This window comes from Diabrotica virgifera, chromosome 1, assembly GCF_917563875.1.
Source record: "Diabrotica virgifera virgifera chromosome 1, PGI_DIABVI_V3a".
Classification (NCBI taxonomy): domain Eukaryota; kingdom Metazoa; phylum Arthropoda; class Insecta; order Coleoptera; family Chrysomelidae; genus Diabrotica; species Diabrotica virgifera.
Window position 1 is genome coordinate 25,651,621 of NC_065443.1, and position 19,190 is coordinate 25,670,810.

General features: G+C 31.9%; 1 protein-coding gene across 3 annotated transcripts in view; it reads left to right on the forward strand.

The window, feature by feature from the left end:
• Nucleotides 1–19,190, forward strand: part of LOC114324160 (SET and MYND domain-containing protein DDB_G0284059-like) — a 72,051-nt gene that overhangs the window by 26,665 nt on the left and 26,196 nt on the right. For all 3 annotated transcript variants that reach the window (XR_007699162.1, XM_050655411.1, XM_050655402.1), the window contains 3 exons: nt 3,908–4,097; nt 15,460–15,809; nt 18,817–19,018. Coding sequence is in view for 2 of the 3 variants with exons in the window: in XM_050655411.1 (XP_050511368.1) it covers nt 3,908–4,097; nt 15,460–15,809; nt 18,817–19,018 (742 nt within the window). In the remaining variant the exon portion in view is untranslated. The remainder of the gene's footprint in view (nt 1–3,907; nt 4,098–15,459; nt 15,810–18,816; nt 19,019–19,190) is intronic.

Genomic DNA, 19,190 nt, shown 5'->3' on the forward strand with positions numbered 1-19,190 from the left:
ACGCGTCATTTTTAAATAGTTTATTTACTGTTTTTTCCATTCTGCAAAATACAAGGTGTTCTATAAATAAATGTTAAAATGTATAGATACTTACGTAATAGATAATAGAATATTGTATAGGGTGTCAATAAGTTATTTCATCAATGACATACCATGACGTCACTTTTACTTTTACTGCCAAGGGAGGAAAAGTACGACTTTTCTCCCTACAATCAGGTGCGGAAAAGTATAGGTCCTTTCGGTAGAGGTAGGCGGAAAAACGTTTGTACAGCGATAGTTGAACCCAGAGAAAGACTCTCGTACTCATATACAGTGCTAGTCAAAAGTCCCTACCCCCCCTCGTAACTTTTGAACGGTTATACCTATAATAGTGAAATTTGGAGGGAGGAAATAAACGGACGTAAGCTTCTTAACTAGTCTTAACAGGTAACGTAATAGTGACAGATGGCTTTACAGCGCCACTGTGACAGATAATTTTAAATGGGACCTTATGGCAAGTTATACCTCGTTTGAAAGGTATTGAAAATACCTATTCAGTCATACTAATTTTGTTTGAGTTTAAGCTAATTTTGATGAATAAATGAAATAAATATAAAATCGTAGTTTCGCATTTAATCATTGTATAAATTAAAAATTTCGCATATGATTACTTGTCAAAAAGGTTGACGTTAACGTAAACGCTACTAGAGAATTGAAAAGCGTCAACTTAAAAAAACCATAAACGGATATTTGAATTTATATTAGTGAAATGCAAAACTACAATATTATATTTATTTAATTTATTTTGAAGGTATTTATTTAGGTATTTTAAATACCTTTTAAACCAGGTATCACTTGCCATAAGGTCCATTTAAATTATCGGTCACAGTGGCTCTGTAACGTCATCTGTCACTATTACGTCACCTGCCATGACTAGTTAAAAGCATTGTTAAAAAACTTACGTCCACAAACCTCATAGACGTTTCACGACCATGTTAATCTTTCGGATCGAATTAACGCCATCTCTTGATTGGAATGGGAACTAAATTGACAAATTTTAGTTACGTGGAAATTTCAAATTATAAATTTTGCGGGATTTTTTATGAAATTTCGCAGGAAATTAAAACAACAGATAGACAATTCAATGTTTTATTCAATGTTTTACTGAAAACTTCAAATATTCCAATTTGTTTTCAAAATGCTAAACACTACTGCCATGTGTCACGTGAAAGCACTGATGTGTAATATTGAGTTGAATGAAAATTTTTGAAAGAACCTTGTAGGATGATTGTTTAGATAAATACCTTATAATCTTTTACAAACTTCCAAAAATATATAGGCCCGAAATGTTGATGACACACTTGTCTATTGGAATAAACTGTTTCAGGATCTATTATACTGTTTTTTTTTACATGTGGAGAAACACAACACGGGATGGTCAATGTAAACTAAAAATTCTACTCACAAAAACGGAGAGAAGGTTATTACAATTGATTAAAATTGTGATTAAATCTAATTAAAAACGTAACACCACTATAATAAAATAATTAAGCAACAAACTGTAAAATAAAAAGTAAATAACAAATTAATTTAATTGTCATCTGTCAGTTGTTAAATATGACAAGAGAATTGACTGACAGCGACATCTCTGGATTGGAATGGTAACTAATTTGCTGTCTTGACCACAAACCATAAATACTCATAGACGTTTCACGTAAATTGTCGAGGTCAAGACAGCAAATTAGTTACCATTCCAATCCAGAGATGTCGTTGTCAGTCAATTATCTTGTCATATTTAACAAATGACAGTTGACAATTAAATTAATTTGTTATTTACTTTTTATTTTACAGTTTGTGGCTTAATTATTTTATTATAGTGGTGTTACGTGTTTAATTAGATTTAATCACAATTTTAATCAATTGTATTAACCTCCTCTCCGTTTTTATGAGTAGAGTTTTTTAGTTTACATTGATCATCTCGTGTTGTGTTTCTCCACATTTAAAAAAACAATATAATAGATCCTGAAACAGTTTATTCCAGTAGACAAGTGTGTCATCAACATTTCGGGCCTATATATTTTTGGAAGTTTGTAAAAGATTATAAGGTATTTATCTAAACAATCATCCTACAAGATTCTTTCAAAAATTTTCCTTCAACTCAATATTACACATCAGTGCTTTCACGTGACACATGGCAGTAGTGTAGGCAGTAGCATTTTGAAAACAAATTGGAATATTTGAAGTTTTCAGTAAAACATTGAATAAAATATTGAATTGTCTTTCTGTTGTTTTAATTTCCTGCGAAATTTCATCAAAAATCCCGCAAAATTTATAATTTGAAATTCCCACGTAACTAAAATTTGTCAATTAGTTCCCATTCCAATCAAGAGATGGCGTTAATTCGATCCGAAAGATTAACATGGTCGTGAAACGTCTATGAGTATGTATGGTTTGTGGTCTTGACCTTGACAATTTACGTGAAACGTCTATGAGTATGTATGGTTTGTGGTTCAGAAGATACGAGGGGGATACGGACTTTTGACTAGCACTGTATACTGCGAGGCATAATTTAGGGATATAGAAAATGTATGCATATTCTCATAGTTGAATTTTTTGTGAAAGGATTAACGGATTCCGCTAATTTTTTTTATTATTTTAGATATTTCCTTAGTATTTACACAGTTGTGCAAAGATTTACTCAAACATTATTTTTGTACTTTTTAACATGTGTCATGTGTTTTAACCGAAACAAAAGTTTGAGCACCCTGTAGGAAAGAAAAGGTAAAAAGGTGGTAATGCATCGATACTATGTAGTCTTGTATTTTGTGAACATTTTATTTGTTTAATTTCTCTGATATCTTGAATAACAAAGAAACAAGACGGTTTTACTCTTTAATGTGTGTTATGCTAGTGTTATGACGACTGCGATACGTGAGGGTCTTATCATACCACTAAGATGAAATTATTTCCTATATAGAGTGCGAAAGGAAAAGAGGGTTCAAAGAAAAAAATATGTGTAATGTACCTCTGGCTATTTAAAGAGCCTCCACGTAGACACCAAATCCGTATTACTTTCAGGGGAATTCCACCCAAAACATCACAGAGCCTCCATTAAACAATCTCGTCTCTCTTATGTTGCGCTGTCCATACCGCTTACCTGGTCGACAAATAACTCTTACAGGTGTCGACAAGAACGTTTACGTTATGTGCCTTTCTGTTTTTAAAGCTTTGTTAACTGTTATTTTTATTGTTAATTTAGTCTTATTTCAGTTAAAACAAATGTTAACGAGTAAAACGACCTATTTTCTTTGTTTCTAAAGATATCGGGGAGATTCAAAAAACAAAATGTTCACAAAACATAAGACTACAATATGATTCCAATGTATAATCAGATTTATACCTCGTTCTCCCTGCAGGGTGTTTCAAACTTAACATAATAAAAATATTTCTTTTCTTTCACCCGGTATAAGTACAAAAATGAAGTTTGAGTAAATCTTTGCACAACTGTCTAAATACCAAAGAAATATCTAAAATAAAAAAAAAAATTGGCGAAATCCGTTAATCTGTTCACGAAAAAATCAAGTTTGAAAATGAGCATACATTTTTTATATCCCTAACTTATGCCTCGCAGTGTAGACGTGTTGCATTCGAAAGCTAACCCAAGAGACGTAAATTTGCTTGTATGCTGCCTTTGCTGGTCAACAGTGAAAGAGAGAGAATTGAGCGTTGCAATCTTGCAATCGTCTAAGCATAATGTCTGTAGTTTAGTGGGGGGTGGAGTAAGTAATAGGATATTAATAAGAGTTTGATTAAGAAATTATTTAAAATTAAGACATGTAGTTAGGGGTTTAATAGAGAAAAAAATATAAGATTATTTTTGCATGTGAAAAATTGAATAATCATATCCTATTACATATTTATTTTTTAGATAATTCTAGTAATACTATATCTCACTGTGTGTCAAATAAACTCACCGTTAAAAGCGATAAGGAATTAGGACGGTTTGTGGTTGCAAATAAAGAAATTCAAACTGGAGAAACTTTAGTTGTTGAATCTCCCTACGCAGCTTGCTTATTACCAGGCATGTTCGGGACCCACTGCCATCATTGTTTTAACAGGTAAATTACGTTTATTTAAATAACGTTTAGGTAATAAAAATGCAACTTATGTATTAGAGATAATATCCAGTTGCGTGCTGGCCATATAAATGAATCGGTGCAATCACCGAGAGGCCGCGGCCTCTTGAGGCCAGTCAAATAGGTTTTCACAGAAAATTTTAGATGTAATAAAAATATTTTTTTAATTTCTAATCGGATGTTAATTTTGCTAATAATATTAACAAAACATTTAAAAAAATTTATTTTTTTTTAAATTGTGAAATACAGCTTGAGTAAATGAATAAGACTCTATAGTCTATATACATAAGTAGATTGCTACAGATAATATTATTTATTTTCATACATACAAGTATATTTATGGTTTTCCAATTTCCTTCAAACATGTATGTACTCTGCAGAATAAAAATGGAAAAACGTCTTGCACATTTTTGACCGAATTATTGGAAGTATCGAAAAACGATTTGATCAAGACTTTATACTGAAAAATTTAGAAATTTTTATCCTACTATTTCTGCGACTGCAATTAGAGAAGAACTCGTGGATTTTTCTGATAAATGGATTGTATTAAAAAGAGGATTTTGCAAAATACATACTGAGATTATAGAAGATCGAGTTAATGGTGAATATGTTCAGTCTACAGAAAATATGAAGGATGATAATATGATATTATTAATCTAAGTGATAATGAACATGAAGTAACAAATGACAATATTGATATCGTGAAAACTTCACCTCTGTGTGGTACTAAAAAGTGTAAAGATTTTATATCTTGCTGTTACGCTGTTTTGCATAAGTACAACTTATATCAGTGTGCTGTGTGCTTATCCAAATTTAAATAGTATATAAAGCATTTATTAACTCTTTCAGTGACACCAGTATCTTGCAAAAAAAACTTTTCAACATTGAAATGCATAAAAAATCGGTTAAGAAGTACTTTAACAAAAGATCACTTTTATGCTAATGGCTATAGAAAAAGAAGCTTTGTATGAGTTTAAAAATGATGGAATAATCGACGTATTTGCTTAACAATCTACTTTAATGCGGAAATTATTGATCAAGAGTTAAGTAATTATTTTATAAAATAATCGCAAAAGAATATTTAGATTATTGCGTTGTATTAACATTTTAAATATTTTTAAATGAAAGTATTTGCACTCTACTTGCATTTGTACTCTCTTGTATAATTAATTTACTAAAATTGAGCTTAATACATAATTGAAAAATTCTTAAAATTTCATTTTACTTTTATCTTAATTACATCAAATTCATATTATATTTATTCAGGAAATTATGGTTTCTGCGTTACTGCATACAATAATATTGTCATACATGTCATTTATTATTTGTAAGATTATTATTCTTAAATGAAAAAATATAGCAAATTTAAAAAATCACTGAATTCGAAGTTTTATATTTGATTTAAAAATAATTTATATTTTTGTTTTTTTTTTGTTTTTTTTTTTAAATAACGAATAAAACAGCCTGATGTATGAGGATGGTAAAACCATCCTGGTAAAATGAGGATGGGAGGCCGCTTTTCTATAAAATCACCGGGCCGCTTGAAAAGTTCCAGCACGCCACTGATAATATCACAACTTTTAATCTTTTACGAAAACTTAAAACGCATAAAACATGCTTATTATACAGTCATTAAAAACGATTGTTATTCTTGTGTTATCTGTTAAATTTTTTTGAAAGAAAGAGGTGTACAAACCTTTTCTTTCAAAAAGAAAAGAAAACAAACGGCTACAGTTTTGTAAAAAAAGTGTAGATAGCCTTTACCAGGAATTCTGTTAAATACTAGTTCGTCCCACCTTGACTTTACAGTATAGGGAACACAGGGAATGCAGTCCATATGAGAGTTTTTAGCACGGTGATGACGATTTTATTAAAAAGAATTTGTAATCGAACATTAGAGAGATAAGAGGAAACAGTAGCGATCAACAGGTAGCGAAAACGCGTTCCAAGATTGCGGCTGTAATTTTGAATATTTTTTCGAGATATTTGGCACACGTATTCGTAATATAATAAGGAATGGCGGTACAGAGCCCAATTTGAAAAATATATTAATATGTGGAAATTACTATGTAATTAAATACAATATTAAAAAAACGAACCTCTACCGCCATTAAGAAGAACAAAAAAATACACTTTCTTCAAATAATTTTTTTTTATCCGATGCCTAGATTTTGTGTCATTTTGGAACTACTAAAATTTTTTATTTCATTAGTAGTTCCAAAATGACACAAAATCTAGGCATCGGATAAAAAAGTTTATTTGAAGAAAGTGTATTTTTTTGTTCTTCTTAATGGCGGTACAGGCTCGTTTTCTTAATATTGTATTTAAATACAGAGTAATTTCCACATATTAGTATATTTTTCAAATTGGGCTCTGTACCGCCATTCTTTATTATATTACGAATACGTGTGCCAAATATCTCGAAAATATATTTAAAATTACAGCCGCAATCTTGGAACGCGTTTTGGCTACCTGTTGATCGCTACTGTATCATCTTAAATTAAAACTGTTTTAGAAAAAAATGTACAGTTTTAGGATTTATCTCAGTAATAACCATAGTAACCCAAATATACTTATGCCTGGTTGCACCAACAGATCTTAAGCTCCAGCTTAGCTAAGCTCTACTTATAGATAGGGCCTCCTTGAGTATCACTTACGTTGCACCATAATTTTAGATTCTTACCTTATTATCAATTATATATATTATTATATTATGGTATTCTTATTGTAATATATTATAATTATATTATATTAATTCTTATGATATTCTCGACTTAGCCTAAGATCTGTTGGTGCAACCGGGCATTAAACGCATATAAATCCTAAAATTGTAGATTGCCTTTCTAAAACAGTTTTAATTTAATATCTCTAATGTTCGATTACAAATTCTTTTTGATAAAATCGCCATCACCTCGCTAAAAACTCTCATAAGGACTGCATTGCCTATGTTCCTTATACTGTAAAGTCAAGGTGAGACGGACGTTAGAAACAACGTAAAGAGCAATGCAACGAAACGTAAATATATTTACTTGGAATATCATTAAGGGACAAGATTAGATACACCGAGATAAGACGAATATAAGAAGAACGAAGATTAGGGATATCGTGGTAGTAATTACAAAAATGAAATGGCGCAGGGCCAGTCACACAGTCAAATATGATGATAATAGATGGACACGGAGAAACTGAGAATAGAGACCAAGGAAGACGACAAGAAGCATGTGAAGACCTCAAAAGAGGTGAGTAGATGACATAATAGGAGTGGCAGGCAAACGGTGGATTAGATTGTCTCAAGATAGAGAAAAATATAAGAATTGGGAAAGACCTACATTCAGGAGTAGATGGAAAAGAAAGAGAAAGAGAAAGAGAGAGAGAGAGAGAGAGATGACAAATAAAAACATAAAGAAGTTTAATAAATAAACTTATTTAACATGTATAAACAAGTGGTATAGTAGACAGTACTGTAGACGTATGTAGTAGTCCTGTCGCCAGGGGGGGTACAACGGCCTCGTTAATTCAGATGGACTTACTCAAGTTTTTTTTATGTATTTTGACCCGTAGAACACGAATTTTTTGGGTAACAGTTGATCCGGATGTCGATAAGATTGTTATAGACCAAGAACTTGAGGAATCAAATAACAGCGATTTTTGGCAAAACAAAACAATATTTTGTATTTTTTGGGCCATTTTAAGTAAAAAATATTTCTACAAGTTTTTTCGTAGGATGCACAGTTTTCGAGATAAACGCGGTTGAACTTTAAAAAAATCGAAAAATTGCAATTTTTGAACCCGAATAACTTTTGATTAAAAAATAAAATAGCAAGTCTGCTTACCGCATTTGAAAGTTTAAGTCAAATTATATCGGTTTTGATTATTTGCATTGGTAAAAATTTATTTTTTTATTGTTTAACAAAGCTATAAACACGTAGGGTTTCCCGTGCTTTTACATGCGTTTTAACGCATGTAACGTAGAAATAGTCTTGATTGCACTAGTACCTATTCTACCTACTCGTTCGATTTTAAATGAGAAATCATAGAAACATCACTCACGCACTAGTTGTTTGTAGCTTTGTTTAGCAATAACACAATAAATTTTTAGCAATGCAAATAATCAAAACCGACATAATTTGACTTGAACTTTCAAAGGCGCTAAGCAGAATTGCTATTTTATTTTTTAATCAAAAGTTATTCGGGTTTAAAAATTGCAGTTTTTCGATTTTTTGAAAGTTCAACCGCGTTTATCTCGAAAACTGTGCATCCTACTAAAAAACTTGTAGAAATATTTTTTGCTTAAAATGACCCAAAAAATACAAAATATTGTTTTGTTTTGCCAAAAATCGCTGTTATTTGATTCCTCAAGTTCTTGGTCTATAACAATCTTATCGACATCCGGATCAACTGTTACCCAAAAAATTCGTGTTCTACGGGTCAAAATACATAAAAAAAATTTGGGTAAGTCCATCTGAATTAACGAGGCCGTTGTACCCCCCCTGGCGACAGGACTATAGAGTGGCGCGAAGCTTCACATTACGTTTTCTGATTTTAAAAGTTAAATATTCTTAAAATTGATTTCAGTAATTTTATTGTTTATTTATTATTTTCTTATTTTACGACTTTTTTACAATTGTCGATAAAAAAAAAACTAAAAATATAAATAATATACAGTGCGGTGGAATAAGTGTTACCCCCCTGTTAACTTGTTTATTTTAAGAATGTAAGCAAAACGCTCGGATAGGTTTATTTTTAAACTAATCATAGTATATTATAGCCTCAACGTTTCGAACTTTACACGATCCCTCTTCAGGTTACAGGCATAACTTTGATTTTTTTAAATGATAAAGTAAATCATGTGACACCTCATTTAACAGCTTTTGAAATACTGATTACAAAAATGTATAATACTTTAATCCTTTTATGCGATCCCCTGAAGAGGGATCGCGTAAAGTTCGAAACGTTGATGCTATAATATACTATGGTTTGTTTAAAAATCGACCTGTCCGAGCGTTTTGCTTATATTCTCAAAATAAACAAGTTAACAGGGGGTAACACTTACTCCACCGCACTGTATGAAAGTACTCATTCAATCAAGTTGCCATATATGTCAAGTTATCATAAATTTCTTGACGCTACTTTTGTGAAGCCATGTCGTGGTGCTACTTTCGTGATGCTCGCCTCAGCATTTTACTATAGAGAAAAAGTAATATGACGGCAGTATAGAAGCTTTGCTTAAAAAATTAAGCTTGCTGACAACAGTAAAAAGTGACAACAAAACACTTATTTGGTTGTACCTAATCCAAACGCGATGTTCACAGATCCGTCGATACTACATACGTGTGTCAATTTGAAAAGTCGCCACCCCATACAATTTGGTCCCTATAAAAAATAAAAATATGCAAAAACATGTCAAATTTATTTATGAGGGGGACATTTTGTAGACCAGTTTTCAACGAAATTACATCAACCCTCTAGCGGAGGCGGGCACAACCCCCAAAATCTTTAATGAAAAGGAGGGTTGACTAATACCTCATTTTGAAGCTCATTCAATTACCTTTTCAAAAATACCACATACCTTATATTTCTTTTTAGTACTTTTGGAAAAATCTTGGACTCAATGCTCTAAAAAATTTTGGAGTTCTGAACTCGATACTTAATATCTTTATGGTTATACTTGATTTTTCCAAATATACTTCAAAAAAATACTCTACATACTCCAATACCCCATAAAAAATTTAATTTGGAGTTCAATACTCCAAAAAAAGTTTTGGACTTCTGACCTCGATACATAATATCTGTACGGTACGGTTTCACTTGATTTTTCCAAAAGTACTGAAAAGAAATATAATGTATGTGATATTTTTGAAAAGGTAATCGAATGATCTTTAAAATGAGGTATCACTCAACCCCCTTTCCATTAAAGATTTTGGGGGTTGTGTCCTCGTTAGAGGGTTAATGTAATTTAATTGATAACTGGTGTACAAAATGTCCCCCTTACAAATAAATTTGACGTGTTTTTGTATATTTTTAGATTTTCTATAGGGACCAAATTATAGGGGGTGGCAACTTTTCAAATTGACACCCTATATAGAGCAGTTACTGAAGGTTTTCACCTCCGATTTCGTTGAACCTTCATCGATTTTCATGAAAATTGGTGATTAGTTAGAGGATACCTCAAGGAACAAAGGTGACATGATGTCAACTTGCGCTTTTACTCTGGGGGTGGATGCCACCCCATCTCGGGGGTGAAAATTATTGCATAAAAAATAATACCACAAACCGATAGAGGGACAAATTTTAAGTAAAATTTGTTATATAAAGTTATTAATATAAATCAATACTTTTTGAGTTATTAAAGATCAAAGATTTTATTTTTTCGTAAAAAATGCATGTTTTAAAGCTCACGTATAATTCAAAAACTATAAGCTTTTACAAAAAAGTTATTATTTTCAAAATTGAAGATATGTAATAAAAAATTGAATACACTCCTTACTTAAAAAACTAAACTAATGTTAATTCGAAGTGAGTTATGGGTAATTAATGCCTGGTTGCACCAACAGATCTTAAGCTCCAGCTTAGCTAAGCTCTACTTATAGATAGGGCCTCCTTGAGTATCACTTACGTTGCACCATAATTTTAGATTCTTACCTTATTATCAATTATATCTCTTATTATATTATGGTATTCTTATTGTAATATATTATAATTATATTATATTAATTCTTATGATATTCTTGACTTAAGCTTAAGATCTGTTGGTGCAACCGGGCATAAATATATATTTTTTTCGATGAGTACTCAAATCTAAGTATTCAAGCTTAACTAACGATGCATTTTATAAAATATGCCTTCTAACACGTATCAAAGTAATTCGGAATACCTATCCAATGAGCTCCAGAAGAAGTTAATAGCATAAAAACTCAATAAGTTATGACGAAATAAGAGAACCCTTTCGATTTTTTAGGAAAATGTGAAAAATAAAACATACGCCATTTCCACAAAAATGAAAATTTATAGTAATCCTTACAATAATTCTTTATATAAGCACAAGTAATGATTTCACAATATTTTTGAAAAAAAGATATAATTTATAAAATTCACAATTTTTAAAATTATCTTAATTTTCATGTTCTTTTGATAATAACTCCAAAACTACTCAATATAAGTAAAAAATGATATAAACCAAATTTTATTTTTTTCTGTATCAAATATTTTACCTGTGTTACTATTTCTGTAGGGTAAAAGATAACCGAGATAGAAACGTTTAAAGCTTAAATTTTGTTGCGAGAACTATGTAACCGAGGCCATTTAACCTTTTTTTTTTTAAAGTTAAGGGGTTTAAGACATTAAATTCAACGTGGTTTAATAGCCCTTAGAATTAGCTTTCAAGTCGTTTATCAAGTTGAATCTGATATCGTAAAAATTAACGGAGTTATTTAAAAAAACAATACCGTTTTTTGCAAAAATTTTTAAAAGATAAATTTTGAAAAATTTTTGGAGCATAAATTTTAATGCTATCAACTTGTTCAGGGGCTCATTTGATAGATATTTCTAAGTACTTTGACAAATGTTTAATAAGTTTATGTTATAAAATGTATCATTTTCTCGATATTTAAGCTTGACTACTTAGATTTGGGTACACGCCGAAAAAAATTTACATTCAATTACCTATAACTCACTTTTAATTTACACTAAAAGGTTTTTAAGGAGTAAGGAGTTTATTTCATTTTTTGTTAGCTTCAATTTTGGTGATAATAACTTTTTTGTAAAAAATTATAGGTGAGTTATTATACTTTTAACGATTTTGGATACTTCGTAAATAGCTCATTATAACCTTTTCCTGTACATTTAACAATACGTTACGGTAAGAGTAGATAATTGGTAATTGTGTACAATTACCGGTAATTGTATACAATTACCAGAGCCGATGGTAAATGTAGGAAATTATTTTCAATTATCTACTTTTACCGTACCAAGGACCAGCGGTAAAAGTAAGTAAAATGATGAAATGATAACAATAAATTCTGAAAAAAACTGTATTAAAAACAAGAGACGTTTTGTTTAACCGGATTTGACCTTTTTTGCTTGAATTAATACTACTATTTTACTTACTATTTCTTGTGACATGGCAAACTCTCTTCTTCTTCTTCTTCTTATTCTTCTTCTTCTTCTTCTTCTTCTTCTTCTTCTTCTTATACAATCCACTAATGGATGTTCGCGATCACGTTTGACCGTTTTTCTCTATCCCTTGCAGTATGCATTAGGTCTCTTATGTTTCTTAGCCCTGTCCATTGTTTGACATTACGGAGCCATGACATTTTCTTCCTGCCCACTCCCCTTCTTCCTTCGATCTTTTCTTCAATTAAGGTTTGCAGAAACTGGTATCTTTCGTTTCTAATTAGGTGCCCCAGGTATGCCGTTTTTCTCTGTTTAATTGTGCGTAGTCGTTCTGTAGATACCGATTCTTCTCAGGATTTCTTCATTTGTTATTCGTGCGGTCCAGAGAATTTTCAGGATTCGTCGATAAATCCACATTTCAAATGCCTCTAGCTTATTCATTGTGTTTATGTTTAAAGTCCATACTTCCATGCCATATAGGAGCACCGACCATATAATATAGCAAAATATAATATAGCATTTCGTGAATCTTAGTCTTAGGTTCAGGTCAAAGTCAGAGTTCGTAAAGTCGTTTCCAAATTTCATGAATGCACTTCTGGCCCTTTCTATCCAACATTTAATTTCCATATCCGACATCCAGTCTTCACATAGCCAGGTTCCCAGGTCCTTAAATTTTCTTACGCGATCTACATCTTGATTGCTATATGCTAGTCTTGCATTTCGATGTTGACATAATTCACGGCTGATTATAAGGAACTTCGTCTTTTTTATGCTGATGCTAAGTCCCATGTTCTCGCTATGTTCTCCAATTTTAAAGAAGGTTTTGGAGGTCTTCCGCATATTGTATATTATTGACCCAGGTACCATTTACTTTGATGCCGCTTTGGCATTCCTCAAGAGCTTCCTGCAAACTCTCATGAAACTTTAAATTACACAACTTTTCATTTTTTACAGTCACACTTATCTGTTTTACGTTTACTTTTGCAAGTATGTACATCGCTGATAGCCTTGCTCATCCAACAAAGACGTTTTTTTAACATACTCGCGCTTACTTTTTAACATAACTGCACTCGATGCCAGAAGGGTAAGCTCGGTCCTTGGCGAATTTTACATATCGACGACCCTCCGACAACTTGTTTGTTTTGTTGCTTTCCAACCAGGGACTTAGTATATTTTCAATGTATTTATTCGCACGTTCAACAAATCCTTTGGCGTACTGTGGACTATCTTCAAATCTTTCCGCATGGAGCACAGTTCTTCTAAAATTATGTTGGAGTACCTATTCTCGTCCATCGTCGCTTTGAAGAATGCTAGGAGCTCCAATGCACAAAATATGTCAAGAAGAACTAATGCAACTGCTTCTGCACGTTTAGATTTCAACGGCCGTAATTTTACACATTTTGTTTAGTATGTTTAATCTTAAATCTATTTGACATCTAGTATTCATTTCTTTTTGATAGTATAGGTTTTACTACTAAACCTTTTTTGTGAATTTTAGATTTTTCTGGCAAATTTCATACATATCCAAATAGATCGTTATGGTTTCTACAGTTATGTATTGTGGCATTCCGCTTGCGTGTCGATCGTTATAATTTGAATTTCTTACTTTTACCAAGGTCCTCTGGAAAATGTATACAATTTCCGGTAAAAGTAGGAAATAAAGGATTTTTAAAGAATATTTCCTACATTTACCGTCGACTCTGGTAATTGTATGCAATTACCGGTAATTGTGTACAATTACCAGATTATCTACTTTTACCGTAACATATATATTGTCAAATAAAAAAGAAATCTTATTTTATTTACTTTGAAATGTTGTATTGTACAAAATTCTTGGATTATTTTTAAACAAGATATCCTTAAAATATCCAAGGGTATACGTAATTTGAGAAAAATTTTGAAACATTTTTTAATTAGAAGAATATAATTAAATATTAGAACATAATTTTTAATCCCAAATAAATTTTCTTAATAACACTTTTCTATATTGTGAAATATAAAGGTACTTTACTTTTGAGCGAAATTCATATTTTTTAACATAACTCGTACACTATTGATAACATTTGATATATGATGATTGCATTTTAGGTTTTAAACTATGCAGAACATTTTGTAAAGAATATTTTTTTTTCCTAAAATTAACAATAAAAAAGTTTTCTATATGGTTCAACTTTTGGGACATATTTATGTAAAATTTCGAAAAAGCATATCTTGTTTAAAAATTTTTTACAATACACCACTTTAATTTTATTGTACTGTACAACTGTATTGTACTGTACAACTGTACAAGAAAAAAAGTTATAAAGAGAAGTATAAAAATAATCGTAAATTTGTTAAGAGTAATAAAAATTGTTAAGAGTATAAAACTTTGAAAAACCATGTCTTGCTTTAAAATGGTCGTACAGCGTTATACAGTAGACCATTTTAAAGGCAATTGACTTTTCTTCTTATTACATGACCATGACCATTGCATATACCTAAAGCTGCGTAGTTACAGAACAATGTTTGCGACATAACAAAGAAAATGTCCCAACATCGCTGTGAGTGGCAAACTTTGAAAAATCATATTGCGAAAACTATAAAACCTAGAGACTTCTACCAAACATCGTTTTAAAGAGGAAGGATGGCAATTTCTTTACTTATTTCACCGTGGAAAAAGTTATCGGACAAAAAACAAATTTGCTTTCTTTCGTGTTTTTTTTAATATATTTTTGTAAAAAAAAAATATTTTTGACTTTAAAAGGTGATATTTCGATAGTAAATTTAACCTGGAGTAATTTTTCTGTAGACGTGTTTGTACCAAAAGTGCATATAACTCACCCTAATGCGCCCTGTGCCTAGGGACTAATTCACCCCTTTCTCAAAAACGCACCCCTTTAAATGGTAGCACTCCACGGTTTTTTCATATTTAAAGGCCCATTGACCATCTGAAACAATAAAACCCCGTTAACGTTGTATTTCCTTTTAGCTCTTTTATTTTCAACATAATCAGTAGCTTTAAGATGCTAGGATTCGATGTGATTTAAATTATATATTTAAATTCAGACAGAAGTAAAAAACAAAGTGTTTGAGAAAGACTGAAATGAACAGTACAGTTTTTTTTAGCACAGTTGTAAAAACTTAAAAGTACAGAAAATGCAAGGTAGTGTATCTACAATATAAATTTAAGAATCCCAACTTCAAATAAATATATCATTAGTATTAATACTATAATTGTTTATTACTTTTAAAGATTACAAGCTCCAATCGGTTGTTCAGACTGCTCCAACGTGGCCTTTTGCAAGCCAGCCTGTAGAGATGCAGCACTTTCTTCCTACCATTCCTACGAATGTAAATATTTAGACCTTCTGATTGGTTCAGGTATGAGTATTTTGGCACATACAGCTTTACGAATGGTAACACAACAAAAGTTGGAAAAGTGCCTGGAAATTTATAAGAATAAATCAGAGGAGAAAATTTTCAATTTATGTACCAATAGTGATAAACGAGATAGCGAAGATTTTTTTCAGAGAACTCTTATGGCTGCGTTTTTACTCAGATGTCTTCAGAAATGTGGGTATTTTGGTGCTCAAAATGATAGTGGTAAGTTAAACAGTATTGTTAAGAATTTTTTAAAATACATGATTGAGGTAGGAAAGAAAATGATAATTTATTTTAATGGAATCGCTGCTGCTTAATTTTTTGTCTTTACTTCTTCTTCTTCTTCTTCTTCTTCTTCTTCTTTTTCAGGTGCCATCTCCGCTACGGAGGTTGGCAATCATCATAGCTATTTTAATTTTTGAGGCAGTAGCTCTAAAAAGTTTTGAGGTGCATCCAAACCATTCTCTCAGGTTCTGAGCCATGAAATTCGATTATCCAAACTATATCAGCACATCGAGGAACATATCGAATGCATCGACTGTCTTTTGGAATTAAAACTGCCCCTTCAGAGTTCAATCGAATTATTGATCAAATTCTATTTGGTCTATCAAAAACTCACTCATACTTTGATGACATAATTGTTCATGGATCCAGTAAACAAGAATGTCGACAAAATCTTGACGCATGCCTTCAACGACTAAAAATGTTCAATCTACACCTTAATCGCAAAAAGTGTGCTTTTTTTCGAAACCAGTATAGAATATCTTGGTCATGTTATCAAGCATAAAGAAATTTTAAAGTCTCCAAAAAAGATTCAAGCTATTCTCGACATGCCACGACCCACAGATGTGGATGGAGTTCGAAGGTTTCTTGGTATGGTAATGTATTGTACCCGATTCATTCCTAATGCTTCAACTAAAACGTACCCTCTACGTAAACTTTTACAGAAAAGAGCAAAATTTATTTGGAATAATTCATGTAAAACAGCTTTCAACAAATTAAAAGAGGAAATTGCGAGTGATCAAGTTTTAATTCCATATGATCCAAGTTTGCCCGTAGTATTAGCTTGTGATGCAAGTCCAACCGGTGTTGCAGGGTACTATCTCATGTTATTGATGAAATTGAAAGGTCTATCGCATTTGCTTCAAGATCTCTTACCAAATGTGAACAAAATTATATTCAGTTAGACAGAGAAGCACTTGCAATTATGTTTTCAGTAAATCACTTCTTCATGTATCTTTTTGAGCTTAAGTTTAAACTTATCACTGATAACAGCCCTCTAACGAAAATTTTTCATCAAAATTCAAAATTACCTTTAATGACTTCTGCTAGACTACTTCGATATGCATCATTTTTATCAGGATTTGATTACGAAGTCGAATACAGAAAATCTTCTGATCACGTTAACGTCGACTGTTTTTCTAGAGCTTCTATCAATAAATTTTCATCTTCTTTAGAAAAAATTCTCAACGAAGAAATTAAATCTATCTGTCATGAGTCAATAAAAGAAATTTCAACATACGATTTAACCTATCAAAATATCAAAGATGCCACAGACAAAGATTCCATTTGATCAAGAATTTAATCTGATTTAAAATCACAAAATCAAAATGAACATGATTTTACTTTAGAAGACGAGATCCTTTTTAAAGGTCAGATAATTGTTATTCCAACTCAACTCCAACGGCTGATCCTATCAGAACTCCACAAAACTCACATAGGCATAACAAAGATGAAACAACTTGCAAGAAAGTATATTGGAAAAACATAGACAAAGACATTGAAATTATGGTCAAATCATGTCAACCTTGCGCTGAAATTCGAAAATCACCTTCAAAAGCTCCACTACACCACTGGGATACTCCAACAGAAAATTGGGACCGCATCCATATTAATTATGCGGGTCCATTCCAAGGTTTTTATTTTTTTGTTGTGGTTGACAAATCACGATGGGCTGAAATCAAAGTTCTTAGGGATGCGCCAACATCAGAAAAAACAATCGATCTTCTGTTAGAGATATGTTCTACTCACGAATATCCTCAAGTTATGGTGTCAGACAACGCTACAATTTTTGTAAGTGATCAATTTAAAAGTTTTTCAAAAACTCATCGTATTTTTCAAAAGTTTATTGCTCCTGGTCATCCTGCTACAAACAGCTTAGCTGAACGAAACGTTCAAACCCTAAAAATGAGACTAAAAGCTATGTCTACTGATCGTTTACCCATGAGTAAGAAAGTACAAGAAATTCTTTTAAAATATAGAGCGACACCACTTTCCTGTGGAAAATCACCAGCTGAAATGTATCTGAACAGATGTTTAAGAATTAAACTCGACGCACTACGTCCACCAAAACTTAACAGATCAGAAAATCAACCCAATGGCGCAAGACAATTAAATGTGGGGGAGAGAGTACAAGTACGGTATTACCAAGGTAACCAGGAACTTTGGAAATTTGGAACAATTGTTAAAAAGTATGGATTGTTACATTACCAAGTCCAACTTGATGATGGCTATTGTTTAAAACGGCACATTGACCAAATTCGTAAAACCATGGTACCTAAAAAGAATGTAACCTTTGTAAACGAACCAGAAGTAATTCATTATCAGTCACAGTATCAAGCATCCCCCTGCATCTCCTGCCATCTATCCAACCTCCAGTCCATTTACATCCCAATCTTATCAACGAAAATGTAGATCCAATGATACAACCTGATCATCCTGATAATGAACTGGTACCCATTAATGAACCTGTTGTTGAAGAACATAGCAATGATCTTCCACAGTTAAGAAGATCTGAACGGATTCGACTTTTCAAGTCAAGATTTTAGATTTAGGTTTTTAATTCTTTTGTATTTTTTTAAGTTCAAAATAGCGTGGGAGAATATAGTATCCTTCTCTATTTATAGTAGTTGTCAGTACCGGCGCTAGGGTACAAGGCGCCCGCCTGCAAAAGTAGCATAGGCGCCTTTCGGTTTCTTTCAAATTAGTATTTTGTATAGCACCAGCAGAAAAAAGCTTAATTTGGCGCCCCCCAAACAGGGGCGCCCGCCTGCAGTGCATCCCTTGCAGGCCCGTTATCGCCGGCCCTGGTAGTTGTTATGTAATGTTATTTATAGTTATGTCAGTTCATTTTTATTAGTTGTCAAAATATATTAATAGAAATGTCCTACTTATTCAATCTGAAGATATAATAATTATGTTTCTTACATAATACTTTATTTGGTTTTAGAGTTACCAACAGAAGACGAATTTAAAATAGGAGAATTTTTATTATTTAGTTTGCAAATGTTACAGTTCAATGCACACGAAATATTTGAACAAGTAACTGTACAGGATTATAGCATAAAAGGTTCTAAATTGTCTTATATTGGAATTGGTATCTATCCTACAGTAGCTTTTTTTAACCATGATTGTTACCCCGCCGTTACAAGGTAAGATATTGTTAACGTTCTTATCTGGTTATTGTTGCATCAATTGTTTGCTTTTTATAACCATGGCTTTTAAGAGTAAACAGTAGCAATCAACAGGTGGCAACAAAATATAACTTCGGGATATAGTATCATAAACTTTGGCAACAGTGGTAATCTTTGACATTTTCTAAGA